Source organism: Monodon monoceros, unplaced genomic scaffold (genome assembly GCF_005190385.1).
Source record: "Monodon monoceros isolate NGI ecotype Baffin Bay Population unplaced genomic scaffold, NGI_Narwhal_1 Super_Scaffold_5, whole genome shotgun sequence".
NCBI classification, from domain to species: Eukaryota; Metazoa; Chordata; class Mammalia; order Artiodactyla; family Monodontidae; genus Monodon; species Monodon monoceros.
Window position 1 is genome coordinate 24,814,905 of NW_021703782.1, and position 21,819 is coordinate 24,836,723.

Genomic DNA, 21,819 nt, shown 5'->3' on the forward strand with positions numbered 1-21,819 from the left:
TGGCCCAGAGGTGGGTAGGCTGCAGCTCTGTGGAAGGAGGGAGGGACGGCGGCTGCCTCCCAGCTGCGTACTTCCACTCTGGCATCAGCCATTAAAGGTGCCCCATGTCAGGTCCTGAGACCACCCTCTCCTGAGGATGGAGAAACTGTGGGGACCCCCAAGGCCACTGAGGGAGGCTAGCTGATTGAAGCCACGTTTCTTGTCTTGTAGATGAACACGTCTCGAACAGCAGTGGGGATGCCATGTCTGGCCCCGGCACCCAGCCCTCTACCCACCGCGGTCATTCCTGGAGCTGCTTCAGCCCAGCCTGTGCCCATGCCAGGTACTGCTCTCTCCTGCCTTCCAGCCCCGCCCTACGCACTGCCTTTGGGCCAGTATGGAAGCCTGATCCCAGCTCCAGTGTCCTGGGGGCCCTGGGCAGCCCAAGCAGGCAGCTGGAGCCTCGATGAGGGGCCAGGCTTGGGTGCAACAGGCACGCCAGCACTCCCCATGTTCTTGTGGCCACCTATGGTCAGCATGCCTGGCCCCAGGCTGCGGATCACATAGCTCCTCTGTCTCACCACTTGCCAGGTGGAACATACTGAACTGAATAGCCCAGAGGAGTCAGGTTGTGGTTTGGCCTCCAAGTCCTGCCCCGCCTGCCCATGGGTGCCCAGCCAGGGCGGCAGTCCTTGCTTTCTTTATTGCTGCAGACCTTGTTCCCTCTTAGTTTCCCGTGGTCCACACTTGCTGTCTTTGCACTCACTTCCTGTACTTGAGTTGATGGTTAGAACATTGTAATCACCCTGCAGAAGTACAGTGCCTTGAATTCCAGCTTTTCCATTCCCTGATGGGAAGAGATGTTTTAAAAGATCATGTATCAGAAAAGATGTATTTCATTAACAGTTGGCTTGTGTATTGATATCTCTATTTCCCTTGTTAAGTTGCAGAGACATGAATGATTTGAAAATCTGAAGCTAAAGTCCGATCTTGACTTTTCTGTTGTACGTGCTTTAAAAGAAATTGAACTAGTGACCTTGAATATTGAAGAGTTGCAAATGCTAGAAGAGTTCTGCTTTGTACTCATAAAACGAGGTCTCTCCAGCTGTATGGTCATAGATAGCAAACAGATGGACACACTCCCTCAACTGCAGTGCCACGGGCACTGCCAGCAAACTGCCCAGGGATGCATGGTTATTGGGGCAGTGCATTGCTACTGGTAGTTGGTCTCTTAGTCAGGAATGTTAGCATCTGTGTTTGGCTCTGTGGAACCTGCTGTAAAGCGCTAGGTAAGCAGACACGCCCTCATGACCCAAAGCCTGCAGGGCTGCTGTGAGTGTGGGGGAGGTACAAGTGTGTGTCTGGTGCAGGAGCACAGGCAGGCCGCCTGCTTTGCAGAGACAGTGGACCCCTTCTGCTCTGGGGGCCTGCCAACTCTCCTACTGACCTGCCTTCCTTTTCTGTCATTTGCACTGAGGCCTGTGGCCACTTGGGCCTAGCTTTGCCATGTGTTCACAGGCTGTTCCACCCCACCTCTGGCCTCCACACTTCTCCAGGCACTGAGGTTGCCCTGCTAGGGGTGGGAGTGTTCCTCTCCTGGAAATTTCAGTGGGGCTCATCCCAGACAGGCACCAAACAGCCCAGGGTGGGAGCTGAAGGCCCTGCTTCTCACTGACCAAGATATTTCCCATTTCCCACTGGGAGGCCACTGGTTGGGCTGCCCAGCTGTGAATTGTATAGTTCTGCTGTACTTTGGGACTTTACTAGGACTGGCTGAATTATTTTGATTTAAATATATTATTCCATCAATTCAGTTAGAATTGAATTTTCTAGGTGATTATACAGACTCTTCTGCCAGGCCATGACACTATAGTAAGAGATTTCTGTTCTCTGTAATGTGCCCCTTGGTCCTTGGGTTGAGAATTATGTGCGCCTGGTTCCTGAGGGTGGTGGAAGCCGCCCTCTTCCCGCTCCCCTTGCTGTACCAGACATGTGGTTTGGAGTCCTGGCCTTGTATGTGAACGGTCAGCGGCACAGACTCCCCAAGAGATTGTATATTTGAAGGAGAAAAATAAACATTTTTGCTTGAAAACAGTGTGGAACAACATCTTTTTCTTATCTTCTGTCCACGTAAAAGCTGAACAGCCAGTCTCAAAGGGAGCATGGGGTGGGCAGCCCTGGCAGGCAGCACTGCCCTGTCCTGACAGCTTCACTCTCAGCCCCATGCCTGCTGTCAACACCTTGCCCAGGAGGCCGGGGTGGCCGTGAGGGGCCTGGGGGCTGAGTGGCAGGTACTTTCTTCCTGGCAGGAGCCGGGTGTGATTGACGCTGAGCCGACATGGCTCAGAGGACGAGAGTGGGCTGTTGGGCGGGAACCCCATGCCAGCTCTGTGGCTTCGGGCCTAGGTTGGCTTGTTCACTCGGCTTTCAAACTCTGAGTTTGAACCGCATTTAGATGTACAGTGGACTCTGCCCCATGGAGGGCATGAGTCTCACGGCCAACTAAATGGTGTCTCTGCCCCCTGTCCATGTTGGCTGTCTCACAGAAAGCCAGGTTTGTGTGACTCACTTTGGACAGAGCTGGGTGGGGGGCTGGGCCACCTGCCCTGGGGTCACCTGAGGGGCTCTGCTGTCCTGTAGGTGCAGGGCCTTGGTGCGGATTTGGGGAGGGCCCCGTGGAATTCAGCATGTTTTCCTGGCTCGCCGGCCCTGATGGCCTTATGGTCAGCAGCTGGTGCCCCTGCGTGTGTTCTGCGTGTACTCAAGCTGGGGGTCGTGGTGCCTCCGGCTCCCCGCGGCTGGGGTGGCAGCCCTGGTCTGTTCGTCCTGCATTTCCACCGAGATGCAGTCAGGCTTTGTGCCCCTGGCCACCTGCAGTGCTCCGCCTCAGCGCTAGCTCTGAGCAGAGGCCGGGCAGGTCGGCAAGCCGACTCTGCTTGCTGTGCCTGTGGAGCCAGAGGTACCTTGCTCTCCAGGGCAGTGGGCCCTGCAAGACCCTGCCTGGTTTGGGCGGTTGCTCAGTGTGGAAGGTGGCCAGATGGCAGAGGCAGCCCGGGGTATGTATGCATAGTGCCTGGGTCATGGTCCGGCAGCCCAGCCCTCCAAGGAGCGTGACCACTCTGGTGTCGCCATTCCAACTTCCAGGGCCTCGTGTGACCGCGTCAGGCCTGTAATGAGCTGTGGCGGTTTTGTTTTCTAGATTCTGAAAGTGAGAAGCCCGACTGAGCCCAGGCAGGCCGACCCAGACCCAGACGCCAGGCCCCGTGTCATCTCATGCAGAGAAGGCGAGCCCACACCTCGTGTCCGGTTCACGATGTTTTGTAACCACTTTCTAAGCATTTTTTATTCACAATTGGAAACACAAATGTAAGCAAGAATAAAAAATATTTTGGGGGAAACAGGACGTTGGTTTTTCAAACTCCTTTCTTGTGGTCCCCAGACCGGCAGGTGGCCTGAGATGGTTGGTAAGTGAATGAGAGTGTTGGAGAAACTCCTGGGGCCACACAGCGGGACAGGTCTGGGGGTAACTGTCCTTGGCTGAGGGGTTCCTGAGTGTGGTGATGAACACTTTAGATGGTGCTTTACAGTACACTGGGTAGCTCATGGTCCTTGTGTCCAGACAGCAGCTGGGATGGGTCAGACGTGTGATAAGGTCCCACCTCTTAGAGAAGCAGCTGAGGCTGTGGATCTCAGGCGGCCTGGCCCCAGTTTTCAGGCATTCTCCTCCTTCATACCCAGGGCAGCCCCCATTCTATTGCAGAGCCCTGGAGGCATCAGACCCTTGGAGGCTGAACAGTGATGCCCATCACTGGTGACGGCTCCCTGGCTCGCACAGACTTGGACCCTTGCGCACACAGCTCCATTCATTATGCTGCCCTTTGGGCTTCCTTACTCTGTCACATCAATCCACCAGGCACAGGACAGGCATCCACAGTGGCTTGAAATGGCCCTTCCTCCAGAATCCACATGCACCATTGGGAGGGGCCCGCCTCGGGTCTCAGACCCCTGGCTTCGGTGGATGGCAGGATAGGCCCACTGGCCCTTGCAGGGCTGCACCACCACCGTGGTAGGGTGTCTGAAGCACAGTGTGAAAGACAGGAAACCTGCTAGTGGCCTCACAGGGTAACATGCAGTAGTAAAGTTGCAGCTTGGCCAGCAGGAATGGGGGCTCACACTGGGGCCTGGGGTTTGGGTAGAATTGAGGGGGTCCCACTCCTTGAGATGAGGAAATTGTATCTTTGTGTTAATTAATCTCTGACTTCAGTTTAGTGTTTCCTTCAGAGAAGAATGTGGTGTAGGGGTTATGTCACCACTGGAGCCCACAGATGCTGTGTATAACATTGCAGTTGCCGCAGGCGTCCCCAAACGTCATTTATGGTCATCACACAAAATGCCAACCCCTGAGACTCAACTCCTGTCCAGTTGGCTGATAAAAGCAGAGCAGCCTCCCTGCCTCCCCACAGCTTCCCAGAGGGTGTGCGGGTGAGGTTTGGGGATGCATATGGGGGCTGCCCACCTCATCCCTTGCCAGCTCTTGGTGCTGCTGCCCGGGCCAAGTGGACATGCCCTGGTGTGTGCTCTCCTCTGTGATAAAGTAGAGCAGGCCATTGTTACGTCTGTCATTACAGATGTAATGACATCGTGTATTTTCATTGTGTTCATTTTGTCATTGTCTTTGTGGCTCCTGTTACTGGTTTTCTATTGATGGAAGTAATGCACAGCTTACCTTTTCAGACAGCAAATTTGTTTAAATCATTTTAAGCAAGTAAGAGTACAGGTGCTAATGGTAAAAATTGGTGGTAAGATGGTAGTAACTAAAGGTAAAAGCACACGAGCAAATGGTAAAAATTGCGAAGGCAGATGGCTGAAGTTTGGAAACCCAGCAGGGGCTCACAGGTAGTCGTAACAGCCCCTGGATGCAAACACCTGTGAGGGCCCAAGCTTCCTCCAGAATTTCTGAGTAGGCAACAGTCAGATTCCTTTACTAGGGGGTGTGTTTCTGGTGGGGCAAGGGGGAGAGAGAGATTGGGTTGGAACACCTGGACAGATTGAATACCTGTTCACACCACAGCATCACTGAGCACTTACCCACTTCCCCCAGCACATCTTTGGAGGAGGAGCTGGTGGGTACCTTACCGCCTGGGACCCCAAGTAGCAGAGTCTGCCTCACCCCGATTCCAGGAGCAGCCAGGTCCTCCCTACAAGTGGGGATGGCCCTCTGGAAGCAGCTCTGTTGCTGTATTGAGGCAGAGGGACAGGCCAGTGATGTTGATGGTCAAGCTACAACCCCAGGGGGGATCCTGCACATTGGTCTTCTGGGGCCCTGTACGCCCAGCCTCATCCACTGCTCAGAAATGCCCAGTGGCTCTCTGGAGCCCCCAGGTAAACCTTAATCCCCTGTGTTGAAGTCTGAGGCTTTCGGTGGTTGGCCACACCTGCCAGACATGTCCCTCAGCTTCAGACTTGGCTGCTAGGACATGATTCGCCCACCCTAACTCTGCCCCCAGCTGCTCACAGTCCTGCAACACACTTGGAGTCTCTCCTCCACTGAGCTCTGTCATGCGGCTGGCGGGAACATCTCACCAGACCCCCATAGGAGATCTTGGGTGTCTGTCTCATGTGTCATACTTCGGTTTAAGCCTCCTGAGGACAGACCTTAAGGGCGTCTTCTGTATCCCACACCTTCCAGAACAGCTGTCGATGAACACAGCTGCTGCACAATGAATTGTTGCCAAAAGTAAAAGTCTCCCTGTGAGTAGAAGTCTGCAGTAGCTTGTTGCTACTTATAGGATTACTGGAATGGAAAAGACCCACCTTGTGCCTAGTGCCTCCCGCACAGCAGCTTCCAGGCCCAGCACAGGCTTCCCAGGACAGGGACAGCAGCATCATCCAGGTTTGCCCTGAGTTCCCCCTGCAGGGCCATGGTGGTGAGCTGCAGGCTCTGCTTTTCATTCTCATTCTGTCCTGGAGGGCTCCCCGCAGCCCACTCTCTGGTGTCTGCTGTGGTATGTGAGCCTCCACTCAGGTTGAACAGCTTCAAATCTGAAATGTGCCTTTTATTAAAGGGCTGGTTGATTCTCCATGACCTGGGAGAACTTGGAGAAACAAAAGTAAGCATCCCCAAGGGTTCTGAGTAACAGATTATGCTATTCTAGCACTATATTTCCAAGTCATAAACAATTTCATACTCTAGCCAGGGAGCTCAGCCTTGATGTTATGTCCTTTCTTTGGGAAATAAAACACATGGTGTCTTGGGCTGCAATAACAGAATACCACAGGCTGGGTGACTTAAACAACAGATATTTATTTATCACAGTTCTGGAGGCCAGAAGTCCAAGATCAAGGTGCTGGCAAGTAGGTTTCATTCTGAGGCCTCTTTTCTTGGTGTGTAGGCACCGTCATCTCGGTGTGTGCCCACATGATCTTTTCTTTGTGTGCATGTGGAGAGAGAGCAAATGAGCTCTATTTTCTCTCCCTCTTCTTATAAGGACACAAATTCTATCATACCAGGGCCCCACCCTTATGACCTATTTAATCTTAATTACTTCCATAAAGGCCCTGTCTCCAGATATAGTCACGTTGGAGGTTAGAGCTTCAACATGAACTTTGAGGGGGACACAAACATTCAGTCCATAACACATGGCTTACTAAATAATTTTAGTACACAATCTGTTTGTAAGATGGAAACTATACTTGTCTCTTGCACACACACACATTTTAAAACTAAAATTAAGTGAATACCAAATGTATATATACAGGGAGAGAAAGAAGGAGGGAGAGGAGGTCAAGACATATTTGTGGCAGAAAACTGAAAGGAAACACCCACTGCTCCTTTTGCTGAGCCCCACATGAGCTCATGGGGGAGATAGGGAACCCCTCCCCAACCCTAAAACATCAGCATCGTGGACTGGAGGGACAATGTCCAGTGGTGAACACACCAGGCCAGCTGCACGATGCTGGTCAGCACACCAATGCTGAGGGCCACAGAGCTCTTGGTTTAGAACTCAAATGGACAGAACTGCAGAAAAGAGAAAAAGGGGAACAAAGGACTGATAATATAAATAAAAATCAAATTACAAGATGATAGACTTAACCCTAACTATATCAGTAGCCACGTTTTGTAATGGTATGTAAATGGTCTGGTCACTTTGAGTAAAAGAAATTGTCACATTTGATTAAAAAATCCAATTTTATGTTGTGTACAATAAACATGCCTTACATATAAAGACAAATAGGTCTGGGTAAAAGGATGGACCAAAATATACCATCCTAACATCAATCAAAAGGAAGCTACGGTGACTATTAATATCAAACACTGCAGGTTTCAGAGCAAAGCTTATTATGAGGGCAAAGATATAATTTCATAATGAAAACAGGTCAACTCACCAAGAAAAGATACAATTCTAAATGTTTCTACCCCTAATAACAACTTGGAAATGCGGAGGAAAACAGAAGAGAAATAGACAAATTCACAATCACAGTCAGCTATTTGAATAAATGGCAGAGCACGTAGACAGAAAGCCATTGTAATAGAGCCTGACTCCATTTTTTTTTTTTTCTTTTTTTGCGTTACGCGAGCCTCTCACTGTTGTGGCCTCTCCCATTGTGGAGCACAGGCTCCAGACGCACAGGCTCAGCGGCCATGGCTCACGGGCCTAGCCACTCCGAGGCATGTGGGATCTTCCCGGACCGGGGCACAAACCCATGTCCCCTGCATCGGCAGGCGGACTCTCAACCGCTGCGCCACCAGGGAAGCCCCTGACTCCATTTTTGATGTCTGAGTGCCGACAGCTTTTAAGTCTCACCCTCCCTCTTCTTCTTCTCTGCATATCTCGTCATGCTGATAAGAAGCCCTAGTGCTCCATCCCTTGGCATCATGGGAAATTCATGCTATAAGTGGAATCCTGACCCTACTCCCTAACCACCATAAAAACCCTAAGCCAGTCTCCCTTCCCAGCCAGTCTCCTTTCCCCACTCACTCAATCTGTTTTGGATCTTAAAGCCTCCTATGTGAGAAACAAACCCTTTTATCCTCTCGCAACGTGTGTGTGTGCGTGCACGTATGTGTGTGCGCGCACACATCATCAGCCTCAATATCCAAACCAAATTTGGGGTTAAGGTCCCTCTTGTTTCCATGACATGACCACAACAATCACTAAGAACACATAAGACTTGAGCACCACTCTCAACCAGCTTGGCTTAACATTTCTAAGACTCCACCCACAGCAGAGCACACGTTCTTTTTATGTGTACGTGGTCCATAATAAGGCAGATTCTGGGCCCTTAAGATGAGTGATAATAAATTCTAAAGGATTCAAGTCATACAGATGACATTCTCCAACCACAATGGAATTAAATTAGAAGTCAAACACAGATCTCTGGAAAACACCCAAATATTTGCAAATGAGGTAACACACTTTTAAATAACCTATGGATTAAAAAGGAAATCAAATGAGAAATTAGAAAACAAACTGAATAAAAATGAAAATACAACATGTCAAAATTGGTGGGATATTGCTAAAACAATACTTAGGAGGAAATTGATAGCACTAAGCCTACATTAGAAAAGAAGACCAAATTAATAACTTCATCTTCCACCTTAAGAAACTAGCAAAGAAAGAAATTAAATCCAAAGTAAGCATAAGAAAATGAATAATAAAAATCAGTAAAACAGGAAAACAATAGAGAATATCAATGTAACCAGAAGCCAATACATGAGAAACTCAATAAAGCTGAAAAACCTACACAGAAATCTCTTGCATTTCTATACACCAACAACAAAAGATCAGAAAGAGATTAAGGAAACAATCCCATTCACCATTGCATCAAAAATAATGAAATACCTAGGAATAAACCTACCTAAGGAGGCAAAAGACCTGTACTTGGAAAGCTAAAAGATACTGATGAAAGAAAGAAAAGATGACACAAACAGATGGAGAGATATACCATGTTCTTGGATTGGAAGAATCAACATTGTGAAAATGACTCTACTACCCAAAGCAATCTACAGGTTCAATGCAATCCCCGTCAAACTACCAATGGCATTTTTCACAGAATTGGAACAAAAAAATTTACAATTTGTACGGAAACACAAAAGACCCCGAATAGCCAAAGCAATCCTGAGAAAGAAAAACGGAGCTGGAGGAATCAGGCTCCCTGACTTCAGACTATACTACAAAGCTACAGTCATCAAAACAGTATGGTACTGGCACAAAAACAGAAATATAGATCAATGGAACAGGATAGAAAGTCCAGAGATAAACCCATGTACTTATGGTCAGCTAATCTACAACAAAGGAGGCAAGAATATACAAGAGAAAAGACAGTTTCTTCAATAAGTAGTGCTGGGAAAACTGGACAGGCACATGTAAAGAAATGAAATTAGAACACACCCTAACACCATACACAAAAATAAACTCAAAATGGATTAAAGACCTAAATATAAGGCCGGATAATATAAAACTTTTAGAGGAAAACATAGGGAGAACACTGACATAAATCACAGCAAGATCTACTTTGATCCACCTCCTAGAATAAGAAAAATAAACAAATGGGACTTAAAAGCTTTTGCACAGCAAAGGAAACCATAAATAAAACGAGAGGGCTTCCCTGGTGGCGCAGTGGTTGAGAGTCCGCCTGCTGATGCAGGGGACACGGGTTCGTGCCCCGGTCCGGGAAGATCCCACATGCCGTGGAGCGGCTAGGCCCATGAGCCATGGCCGCTGAGCCTGCGCATCCAGAGCCTGTGCTCTGCAGCAGGAGAGGCCACGACAGTGAGAGGCCTGCGTACCACAAAAACAAAACAAAACAAAACAAAAAAGGGTGGAAGATCTAAATAGACATTTCTCCAGAGAAGACATACAGGTGGTTAAAAAAACATGAAAAGATGCTCAACATCACTACTTATTAGAGAAATGCAAATTAAAATTACAATGAGGTATCACCTCACACTGGTCAGAATGGCCATCATTAAAAAGTCTACAAACAATAAATGCTGTAGAGAGTGTGGGGAAAAGGGAACCATCCTACACTGTTGGTGGGAACGCAAACTGGTACAGCCACTGTGGAGAATAGAATGGAGTTTCCTTAGAAACCGAAAATAGAAGATGTGGTACACATATACAATGGAATATTACCCAGCCATAAAAAAGAACAAAATAATGCCATTTGCAGCAACATGGATACACCTACAGATTGTCATATTGAGTAAAGTAAGTCAGACATAGAAAGACAAATGTCATATGATATTGCTTATACATGGAATCTAAAAAAGGGTACAAACGAACTTATCTACAAAACCAAAATAGAGTTACAGATGTAGAAAATAAACTTATGTTTACCAGGGGGTAAGGGGGATAGGGATAAATTGGAAGATTGGGATTGACACATACACACTACTATATATAAAATAGATAACTAATAAGGACCTACTGCATAGCACAGGGAACTCTACTCAATACTCTGTAATGGCCTATATGGGGAAAGAATCTAAAAAATAGTGGATATATGTATCTGTATAACAGACTAGCTTTTCTGTACACCTGAAACTAACATAATATTGTAAATCAATTATACCCCAATAAAAATTTTTTTAAAACCCTGAAAAAGCACTAGCTAGATTGAAAAAAGAAGACGCAATTACCAGTATCACAAATGAGAGAGATGACATCAATTCTGTTTCCATAGATATTAAAAGGATTTAAAGGGCTATTACAAACATCTTTACACCAATAAATTTGATAACTTAGATGAAATGGACAAATTACTTGAAAGACACAAACCACCAAAGCTTCTCACCAAAGCTTACTTAAGAAGAAATAGATAAGCTGAATAGCCCTGTATATATGAAAAAATTTATTTTGTAGTTAAAAACCTTCCCACAGAAACAAAACTCCAGGTGCAGATGGCTTCACTGGTGAATTCCTCTAGATAAGAGAGAAATAATGCCAGTTCTATACAAACTGTTCCAGATAATTCTGATGCCCTTATCCTATGCCAAAGATATTAAAAAACCCCACAAAACCTAGAGACAAATATCCCTCATGAACAAAAATACAAAAATTCTAAACAAAATATTAGCAAATGGAATGCAACAAGATATGAAAAGGATAATCTTTTTTGACTAAGTAAGTAGGATTTGTCTCAAGAATTCTTGGATGGTTCAACTTTCAACAATGAATACAACATTAACAGTTATGATACTACCAAAAACTATGAAATACTTAGGAATAAATCTGATAAAAGGTGTGAAAGACCTATATAACCTGTATTAAGCTGAGAGAAATCAAAGAAGACTAATAAATGGAGAGACATGGGTTGAAAGACCCAATGTTGTTAAAATGTCAGTTCTCCAAATTGATCTACAGATTCAATGCAATTCCAACCAAACTCCCAGGAGGTTTTTTGGGGGTAGATATGAAAAACTGGTTCTAAAATTCATGTGGGAACACACACAAAGGACCTAGAACAGCCAAAGCAACTGTGAAAAAGAACAAAGTTGGAAGGTTAACACTACCTGATTTTAAAACATATGAAGCAACAGTGACCAAGATTGTGTGCTAATGGCATCAAGATAGAATAATAAATAAATGGAACAAAAATAAGGAGCTCAGAAACAGACCTACACATATATGAGCACCTGATTTTCAACAAAATCACAAGGGCAAATCAGTGAAGAAAGGATAATCTTTTCAACAAGTGGTGCTGGAACAGTTGGATATTCATGTGTAAAAAAATAAAACTTTCGGGGGCTTCCCTGGTGGTGCAGTGGTTGAGAGTCCGCCTGCCAATGCAGGGTAAATGGGTTCGTGCCCCGGTCCGGGAAGATCCCACATGCCACGGAGCGGCTGGGCCCGTGAGCCATGGCCGCTGAGCCTGCGCGTCCGGAGCCTGTACTCCGCAACGGGAGAGGCCACAACAGTGAGAGGCCCACGTACCGCAATAAATAAATAAAGAAATAAATAAAAATAAAATAAAACTTTCATCCATATTCACCATATACAAAAATCAAATTAAAATGGATTATAGTCCTGAATATAAAACCTATAAGTGTAAAACTTTTTGGAAAAAATTAAAAAAGATCTTTGTGACCTTGAGCTATGCAAAGATTTATTAAATATAACACCAAAAGCACAATACAATTTTAAAAACTGATGAATTGGAATTCACTAAAATTAAAAACTTCAAAAGCCACTCTTAAGAGAATGAGAAGACAAGCCATAACTGATACCTGATAAAGAACTTGTATCCAGACATAAAGAATTCTAAAAATGCGATAGTAACAACATGAGCCAATTTTTTTAAACGAGCAAGGGATCTAAAGAGATACGTCACCAAAGAAAAGATATGGATGGCAAACAAGCACATGAAAAACTCTCAATATCATTAGTCATTACAAAAATATAGATTAAAACCTCAGTGAGATGCCACTACACACAGTGAAATGGCTAAAACACCAACCACACCAAGTGCGGGTGAGGATGTGGAGGAACTGGAACTCTCACACTGCTGGTGGGAATACAAAATGGTGTGAGTACTTTGGGAAACATTTTGGCAGCTTCTTACAGAGTTAAATGTATATTTACCCTATGACCCAGCCATTCCGCTTCTGGGTGTTCACCTAAGAGAAATGAAAGCAGTCCTCACAGAGACTTACCGACAAATGTTCACAGCGGCTTTCTCTAGCCTAGCCAAGAACTGGAACACCCGACTGTCCCTCTGCAGCCTGGAGTACGTGTGTGCTCCATCTTTACATTTGATGCTCAGCAACAGGGAGGAATCAATCACCAAGATGGCCAGCAACACAGATAAATCACAAGTTATGCTGAGTGAAGAAGCTCAACAAAAGAGGAGACTGCCATGTGATTCTATTCATATACAATCGTAGAAAATGCAAGCTGACTTATAGTGATGGGAAGACCACCAGTAGCTGCCTAGGGAGGGGCTGGGAGATGGCAGAGAGGCAGAGGGAAACTTCTGGAGGTGAACGATGACTCTGCTCTATTAGCGGAGATATCACCAATGTATATGCATGTCAAAATTTATCACACTCTACGTTTTCAATGTGTATGGTGTGTTGTAGTCATTTATACCTCAGCAAGCTGCTACCCTTCAGTGCCCACCTACACCTTCCCATGCAGCCCAGATCCTTACTCTGGCTTGAGTCCCAACTGGCTTGTGCCTCTGTTGTCACCTTGAGCATTAGTTATTCTGATCATCAGTTACTCTGCATTGTTTTGTTTCTTTCCTGATTTCCTGTCTTTCCAGAGTAGAATGCATGTTCCACCACAACGGGCCTGCTCTGTTTACTTCTTGGGCCCTCAGGAGTTCTCAGTGGCTCTTAGCTGGTGAATGAACGTGTTGGTGGTTGGGGAACGAGCATGGTCCACGTGGAGCTGGAGCAAGGACAGGCCCCACGGGCTGCCGCAAGGAGAAGCCAACCTGGAGCTGGCCAGCAGGGTTGAGGTTGGGGAGGCTGCTGGGGCCTCGGGAATGCAGCTTGCATAGCTCTAGTCCTGGGCAGGGGCTGCTCCTGTGCTGTTCAGAGGTCAGAGGCCAGGAAGGGTATTGTGGCCTGGTTGTGGTAGGCAGAGGGGTGGGGGTGATAGAGACTGCCACGTGCTGGGAGATGGCTTTTCCCGGCCTGTGCTCGGATTACCTCTCTCAGTCTCCATTACACGGGGCAGACTCAGGCATGGCACCTCAGACGCCTCAACACCCGACTGGTAAATGATGGGATAGAGATTTAAACACTGACACCCTGCTGCGTGGCCTTCCCCATTTCTTGGGCTATGTCAGAGTCAAGTTTTTGAAGCTTCTATCTCACATACATCTTCCAGCAAATTGCACCATTTTGCCCACCATCTGGACCACTGGCCTGGGTCATAGCAGGTCAGAGTAAGACTGCATTGCCTCTGGTTTCAGTACTCTGGTATCTCCCCAGGTTCTAGTAGGGGCACACCATTCCCCAGCAGGTCAGTGCTATTGGCAAGAGAAACTGTGCTGGCCATGCAGGGCACGTGGTTTGAATGGGGCAAATGTGAAGTAAGGGCTGGCCTGGAGCCTCTGTATCCAACGTTCTTTTCCTACTCATCTGGTCAGCTTGGTGAAGGGAAGTGACAAATCCTGGGATGCCACAATCACCCAGAGGGGAGAAGGGAGGCAGCCATCCTGTCCTCCGCAGGCACCTCCTCTTGAGTCCATGAACATGCAGGGCTCCAGCTGCAACCAGCACTCCACCAGAATCCTTTGTGTGGCCAGGACTGCTTTTCTAAGTGGAGCCAAAAACCTCAGTTTTTATATTGATATAATTGGAAATAAATTGTATTCCTTAAAAAAAACCCAAAACTGTATGCCAGAACAGATCACCATATGTGGGATTTGCTTCAAAATCACCCAGGGCAAGGGCAGTGGGTGAGTGTAGAGTCTGTACTAGTCAGCTTGGGCTGCCCTTACAAATACTGCAGTTCTTTGCTCGAAGAACAAAAACTTATTTCCTCACGGTTCTGGAGTCTGGAAGTCTGAGATCAAGGTGTAGGCAAGGCTGGTTTCTCCTGAGGCCTCTCTCCTTGGCTTGTAGATGGCCATCTTCTCCCTGTGTCCTCACATGGTCATCTGTCTCTGTGTGTTGTGACCTAATCTCTTCTTATAATGACGTCAGTCACATTGGATTAAGGCCCATCCATAAAAAGACACCATTTTACCTTAATCACCTCATTAAAGACTCCATCTCTAAAAATCGTCACATTCTGAGGGGCCTAGAGTGTCAGCATATGAATTTTGTGGGGGACACAGTTCAGCCTATAACACATGGTAAAATGAGATATTAGCTGGTCATTGTAGAGTTGGCCATGGGTCCAAGGGGCTCATCATTATATTACACTCTCCAGTTAGCTGATACTTGAATGTTTCCCCCCAAACAATTACAAGACTTTGTTCAAGTCACACCACACCTGTTTTGCAGGCTGCCTTGGACCACAGGCCCGACTGTATGGCCTCAACAGAGAAGGTGCTGTGCTCACTGCAGAAGCCAGCCTGGCCTGCCCCCTAATGAACCTTCAGAAGAGAAATTCATGGAGTCCTCTTGCTTGCCTTCCTTGGCCTTTGAGAGAAACAGCTCTTACCCCACATGGGAAAATCAAGAAGTCTTCGTTCCCTTTACGTGATGCGTAACCTATCATATCATAACTGGTGTGCACACTTCTCCTGTCCCCCAGCTTGGTGGGGCTAGGAGTGAGGGCAGATGGAAGGCCATGCTCCCAACTCTCCTGAGGGGTGGGGAGCCTGTGCAGGGAGAGTGGGGTCTGTTTTTAGGGTCTCACTAGAGCTGTAAATAAAATACTCTCTGTTTCTGACATCATTTCTTTCCAGCAGTGTTTGGAGGACTCTGAAAATAACTGCAGAGTTTTTAAAACAGAGTATTTTAAAACTTCTCAGTGGCTGAGCTCAGAAAAAAAAAGAGGAATGGGCCTGTAATTGTCTTGTTCTCACAGGCCCTTGCTCTTCCTGTGCAGTTATGTGGTCAGTAGACATCAGAAGAAAATTATGTGTTTGTGCTCAGTGCAACAGAGCTCTTATTCAAAGCGGGCCCCGACCCTCAATGTGAAGTCTTAGTAAAACCTGAGAGTTGGGACTGGCTTTTAAACACCCAGAATGTCAGTGCTGATGGCACCTCCAACCTTGTAAGGGTTGGATTCTTGGCCAACCTGCTTGTTTTATAGGAGGGGAAAATGAGTCAGGAGCACCCTCCCTCCCATGCCCCTGTTCTATTGTGTCATGTGCTATAAAACACAGCTTTGGAGAGGTTCTTTTGCGTTTTGTCTTTACTGGAAGTGGGAGCCACCTGGGCTGAGTGGGGTTGCTGCCATGGTCAGGAGAGGACTGTGGGTGCGGAGCTCTGCCTGCCCCCCAGCATTCTCAGCGCTGGCCCCGGGAGGTGCACCTGGAACCACCCAAGATGGGCTCATGTGATTCTGCAATGAGGCTTCTGACCTCAGGCCTGGGGGCCCTCGTGTTGCATGTGGACGGGGGCACCTGTTGGGTCTCAGCACCTAGCTGCACTTTGTACATGGGCGCGAAGCTGGAGCTTTATCTTGAAGGAGACTGAGGCAGGAAGTGGCTGCCCTGCCTCCAGGACCAGCACCAGGTGGCTGGGGCAGCTGGGCCAAGGGAGGCCTGGCACTGAGTACCCATGGGTGGGCCCAGGGCCAAAATTAAACAGGCCATGGATTTTGATACAAAATCTGATTTGTAAATATGCGGACTCATCCAAACCAACAAGGCCAAAAAGCAGAGCAAAAGATGAGGCCCCGGAGCCTCCAGTCTACAATTTTTAGGTTTGACTGTGTGGAAACTTATCTGAGCCCTGTGCTACCAGAAAACAGTGATCTTTATAAATCCTGTCCCTTACTATGTCCCACACTCCTCCACGTGACAGGTGAGGCTTGCTGTCTGTGACCATGAGACTCATGGTGACACCTGTGCCCCTGGGACAAAGCCATTCCCTTTCTGGCTGAAGCTGCTGACAAGGAGGTTCCTTTCTCTTCTCAGAACAGACACAGCCCCGCCTCCCCACCCCCCCACCCCTCCTGCAACACCTTCCTCCTCTCATGGTTGATTAGCAGAGATTTGAGTGCTTTGTCCCGTGAAACCAGCTAGATGCCGAGAAAACCATTTCCTGTGATTTGGGCTGACTGAGACTTCTGCAGAGTGCAAACCATTCACTTGTAAATCACCCACCTGTACATAAATCACCCGTGAGTCAATCATTAAATCACTCACCTGTAAATCACCCCCTGTAAGTTAGCCACGTGCCCATCACCTACATGTAAACCAATCACCTGTAGTCAACCACCCGTAACCTATCTCCTCCCCTTGCTACTGCAACAGCTTGAATAACAACACCCCGTTCACTTGCTGGGTTTTTTTGTTTTTTGTTTTTGCCAGGTTCAAGCCTTGCAGACAGGGCTGAAGGGCTGGGATGGAGTTGTCCAATGGCCTGGTCAGGGGTGAAGTGAGCTGCCCCCACCCCAGCTGGTCAGCATGACTGGGCAAGAGTGCTCAGGTGTGCAGGCAAGCCAACCCTCTAGGTGGGTGGGCAGATGGGCTCCCGGCTCCTCAGCCCTGCTTGGCCCCTTAGGTGCTGGGCTAACTGGGCTTCTGGGGCCAGTTCTTTGCATCTCCAAATGACTGCATTTGAGATATTAAATCCTGGGTGACGAATTTAAATAAGCTTTCTCCACAATAGTCTGCTGTATTACGTTAAACTGAGAACGCTGTTTACTTCTCAAAGCTTTTCATTAAAGATTTCCCAAGTGATCCATAAACATCAATTAAGACACTGACGAGCCCTGAGGTCCAGAAGGTAACCAGAATCCCAGAGAGTGGAACTGGGAATCCAGGTGGCTAGCTGATGGGTTCTGCTTCTGTTGTTGAGTCCAGAGAGATGGCAGGGACAGCAGCATGGCAGCCACCGACCGAGCTTGCAAAGACTGCTTGGCAAGCACTGTGGCCTCCCGACCCCATGACACTCCCTTTTAGAACCTAGCTTTCAAAGGGAAAGGCGTTCCCTTTGGGTTCTCACAGACTTGGCTGTGGAGCACAGCAAGGTCAGCTACTCACCAACAGGTCCGGGCCAGCAGGGACAGTGCCGTGGAGGATGGCCAGGCATGGGTGTGCCTTTCTAAGTCCTATACAGACAGCATGCAGTGACCAAGGGCTTCTGTGGAATCCCCTTGGGCCAAATGCCAACACCTGAATAATTCTGACCTACCTGGCTTCCATCCCTCAGAAGGCCAACAAAAGGAACGTAGTCAAGAAACTTTTTCTGTAAAAAGTATTAACTTTGTTCATTACAAAATTGTTTCAAGATAGCAGGCTGAGCACATGCTGCAGTTCCCCCACCCACCGCCAAATTCATGCAAAAGTATACAGTGTAATAATGAAGGTCAAATTCAGAAGAGAAGCAAGCATGGAGACAGTAGGTTGTGAGGAGCCACTGAAAGATGGGGAGGAGACTCGGAGCCTCTGAAGGACACTGCAAAAGGTGGGATCAATACCAAAGTCACCAGTGCTTTGAAGCAGAGGGGCCTGGGGCTCAGGTAGCATAGAGGGACAAGAGGAGCCACCCAGCAGGATGACCCCCTTCCCACCTCCTGTTTCCTAAGGGTGAAGCAAGGAATGCCTACCTTAGTCAGCATTGGGGAAAGAGAGAGAGAGGCAGGGAGAGAGAGAAAGAGAGAGAGGGAGAAACATCACAAGAACTTACATCAGAGGAAATTGAGTTACTAGAGGAAGATGAAGATTTTAAAAAGATATGTATAGCTAAGAGATAGAGAAGTGTGTTCATTTGTGAAATACAAAGAGATGAAAAATAAAAACTGTAGATTTGAGAACAAATCATTTCTAAAGTTAGAAGCTTTTAGAAATAAAAATCGAAATATATAACTTGGAATATTAAAATAACTTCATAAATTTAAATAAAAGAAGAAAGTGAAGAAAAAATTATTCACGATTCTATTCCAAAAGACACACACTTCATCATATTGGTGAATTTTCTTCCAGACATACACACACACTAACCAAAATATTAGGATTCTATGTATAAATACATCTATTATTTTGTAAGCTTTTATAGTTAACAGCATAATATATCTTTCTATGACCTTAGACCTAATTCTGACCTAACAAGAAAAAAATTGCTGGTTAATTATAAGTAACGAAAACTGCCAGAGGATATGTGTGTATTTATGTGACCAAGAAAGAGAACACTGGGTGTCATCAAATATTCTCTAGACTTAGAAAAACTAATTCCAAAAATTTCACAGAAAGGGCACAGATCTAAATTTCTGCCTTGAGAGAGTAAGTCTTTCAAAAATAAACTCTGACCCTTTAATCATTAATTATTTTAGTGAATAATAAACCAACGTAACCACAAAGAAATAAATGAGAATAAAAATAGTCCTAAGAGAGGCACAAAGCAGAGTATAGTCAGGAAACGGGGCTGAGCTGATGTTGAGGAGGGGAATTTTCTTTTATGAGAGAAGGGGAGAGAGAGGGAGACAGAGGCAGAGGAAGGAGAGAGAGAGTGTTACTTCCTGGAATAGATATAAAGTTATTGGATGATGGAGAACAAAAAACTCAGGGACTCCTGGCTCCAAGACCAGTGTTTTACCCCCAATAAACGATGGGTCATTTTTTAAATTTTTTATTATTTTTTGTATTAAGTACAGTTGATTTACAATATTGTGTTAGTTTCAGGTGCACAGCAAAGTGAGTCAGTTATATATGTATATATTTTTTTCAGATTCTTTTCCATTATAGATTATTACAAGATATTTAATATAGTTCCCTGTGCTATACAGTAAATCCTTGTTGTTTATTTTATGTATAGTAGTGTGTATCTATTAATCAATGACGGATCATTTTGTTGCTATAAAACACACAAATAGTTAGATCTGACCTAGCTGTTGTTAGCAGACGCAATGTGTCCATTGCTTGGGGTGCATGGCCAATGAACACACAAGTGCTTTTGATTAAAGCAGAAGCATTTATTAATTGTGACAAGTAGGGAGGCAGGGAGATAGCTCTCAAAGCACTGTCTCCCCGTGTGGTTGGACGGGGCGGAGGGTGGGGCAGGGTTAAGCCTGGGGGTATGCATATTCATGAAAGGGCAGACTGATCATCCCTAAGTATTGTAATGAGGCAAAGGTTACTCTAGGTTGCCAAAAACTGCAAGCAAGCAGGTGGTTGGTTGTTTGCTCACACTATGGTATCTTGTTGACTTGGAATGTACTGTAACCTTTTCGGATCATCAGGTGTTTGGAACATTCTGCCATTTAATAGTTAGTTTCTACAAAACAAAGCACACTTTGGTTTAAACCCATTGCTTCCCTACCACTGCCTAACTAACACTATAAGGCCCCTGCCACTGAGGAGTATTTGCTTTCAGTATCCCAGAGCAACCAGCAGGCCACCGAGAGCTCCCTCTCTAAAATGGAAGTCAGGAGCCACACGTGGCTATTTGCATTTAAATTAATTGAAATGCAATAATATTAAAAATTCAGATCCTCATCACACTAGCCACACTTAAGGGCTCAAAAGCCACATGTGACTGGTGGCCACCATCTGGGACAACCCAGGGCATTTATATCATCACTGGACATTCTATTGGAACTTGCGGTTCTATAGGAGTCTTAAAACAAATTATTGTTATTTATCTGAGAACACAACTTATTAGGTTTCATCTTAAGTGTGTTCACCTCCTTTCCCCCACCCCTTGAACGGAATTCAGACTTTGTCTAATCAGCCCTCCCTGACAGTTTGAGGAGAATTCTGGCTCCAGCCCTCCTGTGTGGGGTTGTGTGCAGGTTTGAAGGGGCACCAGTTGGAGGAGGGAACAGGGGAATAAAGGGAAATGTTTTAAATCATGCATGGATTAAGTCGAATTTCCCAAACATTAGTTGTTCAGTACTTCTCTCACAATGTTTTGTTGTGTCTAAGAGATATGAATTCCTATTTTCTCTAAACCAGCTCATTTTTCTCAACATAACCTTGTTCTGAGTGGTATTAGTAGGATACAGTATAGAACATAATTTTTTGTTTTAATTGTTGTTTGTCTAATTTGTATTAAAATAAACACAGCTATTAAAATAGATATGTCCACTTTTTTGGTAGTGAAATGTGGTTTTATTAGCATATTTGGACTACCGGGGGTCCCTGTAACACACTCTGGTATGCCCTGGATTATGTTTTCAGAGAAACATAAGTGAAAAGTTTGCCTTGGTTAGAATGACTTCTGATGGATAACTTGTGCTCTGAGTATTATGTACTCCGGGGCTGAATGTGTGGGCCCTACTTTATCAGGATGCTCACATCTAGCAAGTGCTCCTGGCCAGGCTGTAAAACTCTCATGTGTAGAAACTTTCCTAATCCTGGAATGCCTGATTCTCATTCCCATATGAAAACACAGAAGCTTGGAGGTTTAGGAACCCATCCCAGGTCATAAACAGCGGGTGGGACTTGGGTGTCCCTGGCCTAGAAGCACGTAGACATGCTTGCCTGAGTGTCCAGCCCTCACTAGACCCTGGCTGTTGGCAGACTGATGGTGTTGGGCTGCGATGTTACACGTCTCTGGTTGCCTCAATGTTAATCACGTGCTCAGTTTGGAAATGTCCCAACTTTGCATGGGGCTGACTATGTGGAATGATTTAGCTTCTTACTTTATCTGAGAAGCTGAATGTTGGATTTATTTTGTTTCAGTGCAAAGTTGACTTCCTGTCTTCCCATACCTCCTGCTCCACACACGCATCCACACATTCAAAATGTCAGAATCGAAAGGAGAATATAAGCCTGGATATTTTGGTGGGTTTGTGAGGAAAAAGATAGTTGTCAGGGATCAGTTCTGGGTCTGTTCACAACAAATGTCTCAAGGAGCTCTACTGACAAACCCTCACGGCATGGCAGGACGTTCTCAGCTTTAGACCTTCCCGGTGCAAGACCCATGTTATCTGTGTTCAAGCATGTTACAAAGATGTGCACTGGATGGGAAGGCCACGTGGGTCGCCATTATATCTCCATCAAATCCCCAGCTCCCAGCACATGGTAAGCACTCAAAAACCATTTCTGGGATAAATGAAAAGAGCAAGGCTCTGATTAGAGAGATTGACCAATGAGGGAGCAGTGACTAGTGAGAAAGCCTGACCAGTGAGAGAGACTGACCAGGAAGGCAAGAGCATTATGTTCCAGGCCCTTCCTCCCACTCACGCTGTGAGACTGACCCATGACTTGGCTCCCTGCATTTCCAATTCTCAGCCACAAAATGCCCTCTACTATATCCAGGCA

General features: G+C 46.2%; 1 protein-coding gene across 1 annotated transcript in view; it reads left to right on the top strand.

Annotated features, from left to right (window-relative positions):
- WNK2 (WNK lysine deficient protein kinase 2) overlaps positions 1–3,368 on the top strand; it is a 157,765-nt gene extending 154,397 nt beyond the window's left edge. Inside the window, exons 29-30 of the mRNA XM_029203954.1 lie at positions 211–322; positions 3,179–3,368. Coding sequence (XP_029059787.1) covers positions 211–322; positions 3,179–3,204 — 138 coding nt within the window. The 3' untranslated portion in view covers positions 3,205–3,368. The remainder of the gene's footprint in view (positions 1–210; positions 323–3,178) is intronic.
- The last annotated feature ends 18,451 nt before the right edge of the window (positions 3,369–21,819 follow it).